General features: G+C 39.7%; 1 protein-coding gene across 1 annotated transcript; it reads right to left on the bottom strand.

The window, feature by feature from the left end:
* Positions 1–1,043: 1,043 nt before the first annotated feature.
* On the bottom strand, positions 1,044–7,996 carry LOC144637290 (uncharacterized). The gene is made up of 7 exons (XM_078496449.1): positions 7,896–7,996; positions 6,656–7,290; positions 5,213–5,647; positions 4,354–4,514; positions 3,060–3,144; positions 1,455–1,676; positions 1,044–1,143 (listed from the first exon to the last, which is right to left on the bottom strand). Exons 2-6 carry the CDS (start codon positions 7,233–7,235, stop codon positions 1,465–1,467), a joined length of 1,473 nt encoding a protein of 490 aa, XP_078352575.1. The 5' UTR covers positions 7,236–7,290; positions 7,896–7,996; the 3' UTR covers positions 1,044–1,143; positions 1,455–1,464.
* Between the last annotated feature and the right edge of the window lie 1,021 nt (positions 7,997–9,017).

The following is a 9,017-nucleotide window of genomic DNA, read 5'->3' as shown; positions in this document are numbered from 1 at the left end:
TTGGTCCGGACCTGACCACTTTTGTAGAGAAACAGAAAAGAAAGCATTGGTTTTTTAAATATATATATATAAAAAAGTGTTTTGAGAGCAAACGCTGAAGGGTCATTTTTTTAGTGAAAAGAACTCTTGAATTTTGCCTCTGATCATGACAATGTTCTCCTTGCCTGACAAAGGGTGCAGTTCTCTTAGACTCATGACTCTAATTAACTTGGAATGTTCTTTGTTATTTGTTACTCTCTTGGCGTACATTATAGTGGATATATACACAAATATGATTTATGACCGTCGAGTCGTAAACCAACACCAACGCTTGTTCAATCATATCAATGTAAATAAGATGTAAATACAAACGAGCCAATGCGCGAAATGCGCGAAAGTGTATAAACAAGTCAACCACTGCCGAGGAAAAATTGCGTTTTTGAGCCAACTCACAACTGTTCATGGGTTTGCACGTTGTCGAGAAAGGGATTTTTCTCTTTTTCTTTACTGTCAGGGACAAAACCAGAATCAGTGCTGTTTACCCGCGCTTTTCGACGCTTGGCTCCAGATGCATGTTGTTTTTTTTTTTGCTTTTAGTTCTAATTTGGTTCATTGCATTATTTCTGTTTGCTGTGATTGGCTGGATGTGACACAACAACAACAACAACAACAACAACAACAACAACAATCTTTTATTTCGTGCCCAGAAGAGTTACAATAAATAAATACATGCAAGAGGAAAAATTTACAATAAAAAAAAAGAGCACAGCCACTTAGAAATAGCTAAGGCTAATCGAGCTAAGTGGCTGGGCCAAGCGGAAAAAAATATTGCATTTAAGGTTACACAGTATAAAAAAAACGGGACACGATTTCCATTCACACACACACACAGACAGAGAACAAAAAAAGAAAAGTGTATGTTTTGGTTTTAGGCACGAGAAACCCGGTCGTGACTGATCCATCGGGCAAATCGGCATTCATCTTTTTTCAGTAGACTAAATCTTCTCCCCTCCTCGACTCCACCAGGAGAGCGTGGTGCTAGCCTTGACCTTGTAATCCTCTCCCAGCCACTAGATGGATTTCTGTTCGGTGTTCCCGAATTAACTCCTTCAAGCGTTGCAATATACCCAACTGGTCAGCTTCCAGCTACTTTCTTTTCCACCACTCTCTTTAGGCCTACTCTGGGACCCAAAGTCGCCGTAACTTTGGGCGACTTTAGGCGGTTTTAGCTTATTTTTTCCAAAATTACGAGCGATTTTGGGCGATTTTAGGCGATTTTGAGCGACTTTAGACAATTTTAGGTGACCTTTAAGGCAATTTTAGGTGACCGACCTAAGTACAGTTGTGGTATACATGTACATGGGAATCATCATGGCGAAACTATCTATACTATTTAAAGCGACTTTGGGTGACTTAAAAAAACGACTTTGGGCGACTTTAGGCGATTTTGGGCGATTTTGGGTCCCAGAGTAGGCCTCTCTTTGTTCATCTGTTTGCGACAGTACAACGAATGCTTGACTTTGTGGCACTTTCATAGCGTTTCCAAATTCCGTCTTCATTATAATATACTTGTGTGCACTCAGAGTTCACAGCCAGGACCTCGGCACCCCGCACTTGAGGAGTGTTATCCAGCACAGAACGTACAGTTATCACGCCACCCCAGGCACAGCGGTCAATGTTAAGGTAATACCGGGCCCCTACAAAAAAATAAGTTCAAAAATACATTAATCAATGCCTTTTTGGTGACACACGCAGTGTCACGAAGTTTTGATTACTCTTTGACATGATATCTTTAAGTGGGTTCCATTTGATTTAACCAATCAAAATTAACAACTTGGGAGTCTGACTCGTCCCCAGTCGTCTCTTATTCGAAAAATTGCAAGACGCGAAGGATGTTTTTCTTCCTTCCCATAATTCCCTCCGTGTTCAGCGTCCTAAACTCAAGACGGACTCAAAAGACGACTGGGGGCGAGTCAGCCTTGGGAGTGGACATGTTAACTCCGTCAACCACAGTGACACTTGTGATTAATTAAAAAAACATCAGAAAGACAAAGAAAAAAGTCAAAAGGATGCAAAAAGTAATTAAAAAACTGTCGAGTGCATGGCAACGGAACGGTGCAAAGTACTGCAAAAATAAAACCAATTTAAAACATCAAGTAATATAACGTCTAGACAGAGCCATTTTTTATTCTTTTCTTTCATTTTTTTCTCCTCCTGGTCGTCCACACCATTATCAGTCCTGGTTTTGATTAACCTGTGAACAGGCTCTCCGGTCGATTCGTTCCCTAGGTTTTGGCTACAACCCAAGACAGAAGTCCTTGGGAAGGTTGGAAATGAACAACAACTTTTAAATCAGGCACTGTTTACACGGACACGGTTTCATTTGTAACCGCATCGCTTTCGATGCGGTTACGCCTTTCGTTTACACGGCGCCGATCGAGACCACTACTGAAACCGGGTCGTTTTGAAAACGCTGTCAAAAGTGGAGCGTTTTCAAAACGATACGGTTTCGTTGGACGTGTAAACGGTCAAAAACGACGAAACCGCATCGATTTGAAAACGGCAACGTATTTTGGCACAAATTGGCTGGCTCACGAAGGGTAAACACGGTGAAACACGCATAGAGAGCAGCGCTTGCTTATACAATCACATTCGAAAACAGTCGGAAAATGGTTAAATAGGTTCCGTGTAAACACTTCGAAACCGTGTCGTTTTCGATGCGGTTTCGAGGTCATGAAACCGTGTTGATTGATAACCGTGTCCGTGTAAACGTAGCTTCAATCTGATCTATAGGTACGTACACAACGTGTATGGGCCCCCTCTCCCCCATATCAATGTTGAAGTATTTCTGAACATTACGATAGACAATATGCTGTGATTTAAGTCTCTAAGTATACTTCAAAATCGAACGAGGGGGATGGGAGCGCAACCTAGGTCACCTTCTCAACAGTATTGTCTGGGGTTGTAGGTTTTGATGTTCTGGTTTTTTTTTTTGGCAGTTTTGGTCATTTTATTTCGGGTGACTTAGTTCTGGTGTCAGTTAGTCATGAGTCGTTAGTCGCTCATAAAATGTGAAATACCTGAAACATTGATCTGTTGAAAGTTTAGACCAAGCTTGATTTTTAAAGCCTCCCAACTGAACTCAACTCCATTCACTGTTGGTGTCTAAAATGAGACAGAATAATAAAGCAGACATGAAAAGACACTCAGCTTGTTTCCAACTTAGTAGCAATTGCAACTGGCAAACAAAAATGTTTATACCAGGCTATACTCCAGTCCTTGAATCCTCTCTTCCGCGTGCCCTTTATAGGGGTTGAACCCAGGCGTGTGAAAAGAGTTCAGAATAACTTGTATGCGCATGCGCCAGTTTTTCACCCGAAATCAGGGGAAAACCATATTTGGCAGCACTTTTTAGAACGCGTGTACACAGATGACGAGTTGAACTATGCGACCGTGTACTAAAGCAGGATCACCAGGAAAACTTTAAAAAGGCCTACCTTGTCATAGTATATACTAAAAGCTAACGGTCAAAACACAAATCGCTATCTGTCAACTATTTCTGGTATTTTGTACCTGTTCATTGAATTTGTTTTGGATGCAATTGAGCACAGTTTTTTTCTTGCATTTATTCACGCGCTTGGTCGTGTAGTTGAATTCGTCTCTCGAGCGAGCAATTTTAACCCTAACGCGTCTGTCCCAAGCAATTAATGCCACACTCCTCGTTTCTTATTGGTTAATTCTGTGCATGCGCATGCAAGTTATCTCGGACTCTCTCTTCTCTCGCCTGGGTTCAACCCCTACAAAGGGCGCGTGGAGGAGGGAGTTCAGGGACTGGACTAACCAGGCTATGATGTTGTAATGACAACCATTTATTTTATGATGATAATCAATATTGGGTCACCAAAAATTGACACACATTCAATATATACCAACTGAGTTGGGTCAACTCTTCTGCAAGACGACCCATCTTACCAGAAGTCAAGTTGTTTTGTTTGAAACCGTAGTGAACATGACTTACCGGAAGTCAGTCGTAAGGGTAATAATAATGTTCTGTTTCTGTCATGATGCACCCATCACCTTCTTGTGCATTGTCAGAACTTGAATCACAAACTAACAGTAGCTTCACAAACATGTTGTTTACAATTTCCAGCCAAAAATTTTGAGAAAGATACCATGTTTAAATAGCAAAATTGAATACGCTGTTTAAGATACCATTCCCGGGTTCTCAGCATGTCCCCATTTAGAAGGGGAGGGACAGGAGGGTAAATCTCCCTCCTCCCTATTCGTTGAGCCAATTTCTCCCTCCTCCCTATCCTGTACCCCCCCCCCCTCCATTAACAGTAAACCAAATAAGGGAGTCCCCCTGGGCTGTACCTGTTGATCATTAGTCTTGAAAACAAATGACAATGTGTGGCCTGGTATGCTTCCTCTCCGACAATACCAATAACGAAGCATAGACCCTCTGGAATAGTATTCATAAAGGAAGAGCAGAAGAATACCAAAGAGAACTACTAAAGGCAGTTTCCAATGGAGTCCTGAAACGAACAAGAAAAAAAATAGGTTTTATAAAAAAGAACTGACGGTCAGTTGGCCACCAGGTGGCAAGCAGACAGATTTATAGACTGAAGTTACAGTTGGTTATTCAATCACTTACACAGCCTGATGATGGGCCCCTGGTGAAAACATCTTGCAAAATCTCAAACGATTTTCAAATATTTGATTAAAGATCCTTAATGAAGGGCTGAACAGGGCTGTGCTCTAAGGGTGCCCGGGTGCCTCAGGCGACTAACTTTTGTCTTTGGGCGACCAGATTATCTTATTTCTCTCATATAAGCTTTATGCTGGGCACCCTGGATCTCATAGCTTGGAGGCTTTGGGCTCCTTGTAATTTTTCTTAGAGCGTGCAGCCTTGGCTGAAAAAGAATTTAATTCCAGGTTGACTTTCAGACAGAGCAGCTGTCAAATTTTACTTGCTCGTGACAGTTGACTTAAATGGGCCCTTGCCTGTCAGGCAAGTGAGCATGAAAAGTTATTTATTTGCCCAGCACAAAAATCTACTTGTCCTGGATGACAGGACAGCACTTTTTGCGAGCCTTGATAAGTAAGGAACTTAAAGGATTGTAACTTGATTTAACTAGACATTTTCAAAAGAACACCCAGTTCATCAATGCTAAGTCATTACCCTGCCATTTAATTTTTTATTTCACTAATAGTTTCTATGTAAATCATTTACCACTCTTGAAGAAGTTTATTTCTTTTGAAGTCATCTTGTCCATTCCTTGGGACAAACCAACCACTTTCCCTTCAAGAACCTCCTGTCGACTTCGAAGGCCTTTGCGTTCCTCTTCAAACCTGTCTTTAACCTGGTGTATAAGAGTTGCATTTGATGACGCTATGTTTTCATTTTCCACCACCAACTCTTTAATCTTCAACTGATCTTCTTTGAGGACATTGAGGCCACTTTCCAGGGCCACATGCTTGGCTTCAAGTCTTTTGATGTCAAGTGCAAATAGCTGTGTCAAATTTTGAAGGTTGCTTCTTAATCCCTCATGGTCTTGCATCCAGGTTTCTTTGTTTTCCTCAACAGATGTAACTAATGTTGACATTTCTTCTTGAACAAGCTTTAACACATCATTATTGACTGGCTGTCCAAAGCACATGTCAATTCCTATAATGTGTTGAAATACCATGTTCATTTTTATATTCATCACAATTAAGTTATCTAAATTTTTGAGTAAAGTCACTTAGAAAAGAGCTAAATGAGAACATAAATTTGTCTTTGTTATTGCCTGATTTATCATAACACATGTATACATTTATTAGAATGGGCCACACCCAACTGTAGATCAACCATCAAAGGGTAAACAGCTGACAAACATTCTGCACTTTTTACTACTAAAGGTGCTAATGTGTTTTATTTTTGCTAAGAACGAAATTGTTGTGTAAAAATATGTAAATATTTTAATGTAATGTAATGAAATGTGATGTAATGTAATGTAAAACTTATCTATAGTCGTCATTGGTATTGTTTGGTTTTATTATAAGATTTTGAAGAAATTTCAGTTTACACATTGACTGTGCAACATGCCGTGAATGCAAGTGTACAATTGCATTTTGCACACAAAAGGTGTGAAATTTGGGAGGTGTCATTCCTTTGACAGTGGAACTTCCTGTTTAAAAGATAGTACAGTCAAACCTTTTTAATACAAATACCAAAGGGACAGGGGAAGAGTGTCCTCACTGCGGAGGTTACCGTATTACAGAGGTGGAGTTTTGTAGGAATTTGGTCTCCCTCTCGGACCAGGTGAACTGTCCCTAATAGGCAGGTGTTTGTAAGGAACAATCTACGTATACAGGGGCAGATCTAGGGGGAGGGTGCAAAGGGTGCCTCCCCCTCCCCCCTGAGATGACCCAAGTCTTTCTTATACAACTTGTATTCTGCAAAAAAAAGTCAGTTAAGTCATTCCTTAGTGGTGCACCATCTAAGAAAAATCCTGGATCTGCCTCTGATATTGCTACTGACCACACTGATAGAGACCCTTGCAGCTGTATGTCGCAGTTCAGATAACTTGGTGTCACACTAAAGAACATTACTGAGCATGCAGGTAACATTTAAATCCCCCTTACAGGAATAAAAAGGTCTCAATGCAATGCAAGGAAGCGCATAACCAGTTACCTCTGTTTTTCCATTCCTTTAAATCGTCCAAAACCTTTGCCTCAAAAGCCACAGGGAGATTCAGTCTTTTGATCAGATTTTCCATAAGTTGAAAACATTTCAAGTAGTAGGCTTCAGTCCATGTTGGAAACTTACAGTGACCCCATTCATTGCGAACATCATTGCGCACATCCATTGCAATGATGTCAATTCCATGGTAAACAAAGTTTGGTGCCCCACATAAAATGGAAACTGCCGCAGATGAGTCTAATGATTCCTCAAAACCTGTGAAGCCTGCCATGTATGGTTTGACAAAGAGTTTAGCCAGGGAAACTTCATCTTTAACACTGTAATCATAGCTGTGGTGTGATGCTTGTGCTCTGTTGTTATTAATGTTTATGTAATTCAGACGCAGTGTAGAAGGAGGAAGGCATTTGAGATGAGAGGCAGATGTTTGTAGATGAATGTTGGTTGGTGGTTGTATCAAGTTCTGGTGGAGTTGCTGTAGTTCTTGTTCAATAACCTTCCTTAATGCTGGTGTAAGAACTTTTGAGAGGCAAATTCCTACCACTAACCACCTCTTCTCCTCATCTGTAAACATTATATATCTGCCTTAACATCTAACAAACTTCTAGACAATTAGTTTTCAAAAATTTCTGCGAAAAAATGAAAATATATGAAAAAGTTAGCAACACATGCTCCAACAGGTTATGCTGGGCCTATACTTGTGTTAGAAATTATAAAATGTTTGGGGAATAACGCACGATATGATTGGTCAGTTCGACTTTATTTTAGCTCCATAAAGGATGCGGCTTATGTCACGTGCGTGCTAGACATATCTAATAATAATATTAATATAAAATAATAACAATTAAATAACAATAATAATAATGATAATAATAATGATAATGGTAATAAATAATGATAATGATGATGTTGATGATGATCATAATAATAATAATAATGATAATGATAATAATGACGGGAGCATAATTGGAGTATACTACTATTGTGTCTATGCTACATACTACTATTGTATCTATACAGGAGAGGGGAAGAAGTTTTTTTCTTGGATGGAAATTTGCATTTCAAAATCTTTGGGTTTCTATTTAGACAGGAAACTGAGCTTACTTTGGTCCATGCAAGTTAAAGCATAAAACTTTCTATGACATGAACCCCAAAACAAGTCCTTCAGTCACTCACGGCTCGGGGATCGTTTGCCTGGAAGTAAATTCTTTCCTCTTCGTAACTAATTTCTTACCTTTTGTTCCTCTGGATTCGTTTTCTCGCGAAAAGCTCTCCGCGGGCGCTCTCCGCTTCTTCCTGCACAAGTTTTACCCAAGGCGTTTCAGAAACTTAGTGTTTGCAATGATTTTAGTTCCCAGTTTCCTACAGGACGCTCTCTGGCGACGGATGACCGTTCCCCTCCCCGCCGGGGTCCAAAATAGGCTCGATTTCCGCCGCCTCCTCGAGTCCGGTCTTTGTTCCTCCCCGAGAGGGGGGGAGGAGCGCGGGCTCATTTTCCCGAAAAACGGCTGGAAATCGAGCCTAGGGTCCAAAACTGACCGACAAATAGGCCTTTCTCGATTATGCTAGCATTTTTTTCGGCATTTTTTGGGAAAACGAGAATTTTTTTCGTTTTTTCTTCAAAAAAGAATTGCTAGCATTTTCCGTCATTTTTCATGACTTTGATCCAGATTTTCAGCACTCAGAACTCAAAAGGATAAATAATCCTAAAGTTTCACAATTTTGATTACACAATTTGATTGTTTTCTGTCTGTTTCGACTGTTTGTGCGTTGTGTTACTTGTGTGTGTGTGGTTTTTTTTGTTTTTTTTTTTTATTTAAAAAAAATAAGAATTTTTTTATATATATTTTTTTATTTTTTTTTTATAAACAAACAATTATTAGGTATCACCTGTTTTTGATATGAGCATATAATGCGAGAGTTTTTACGTTTTGTTTGAAATAAAACAAGGCATTTTTGGAATTCAAGTGGCATTTTTAAAGGAAATCAGGCATTATTTTAGCATTTTTTTGGCTTTTTGCGAGAATTTCTAGTAGCATTAAATGCCAGTTTTACTAGCATAATCGAGAAAGGCCTACCGACAAATACGGCAAGCGCTTTTTAAAATGATTATAAAAACGTCATCGAGTCCTTTCATCTCTGAAGAAATTTTAATGCTTGATTGATCTAAAGCTTTTATTTCTTCAGCATGCAACAGTAAAATATACCTTGCTTGAGGAGTTAAAACATTGGCGCTCTACCTAGAACACCCTAATAGTGTAAAAGATTGATACCAGAACGCACAATTTACACCGCCCAAATTCTCCCAAAACAGACTTCGAGCATTCTGTCCCTTTTACGTCTTCCCCGACGAAAG

Source organism: Oculina patagonica, chromosome 1 (assembly GCF_052425735.1).
Source record: "Oculina patagonica isolate OP01 chromosome 1, crgOcupat, whole genome shotgun sequence".
NCBI lineage: Eukaryota > Metazoa > Cnidaria > Anthozoa > Scleractinia > Oculinidae > Oculina > Oculina patagonica.
This window is presented reverse-complemented; position numbering and strand designations above follow the sequence as displayed.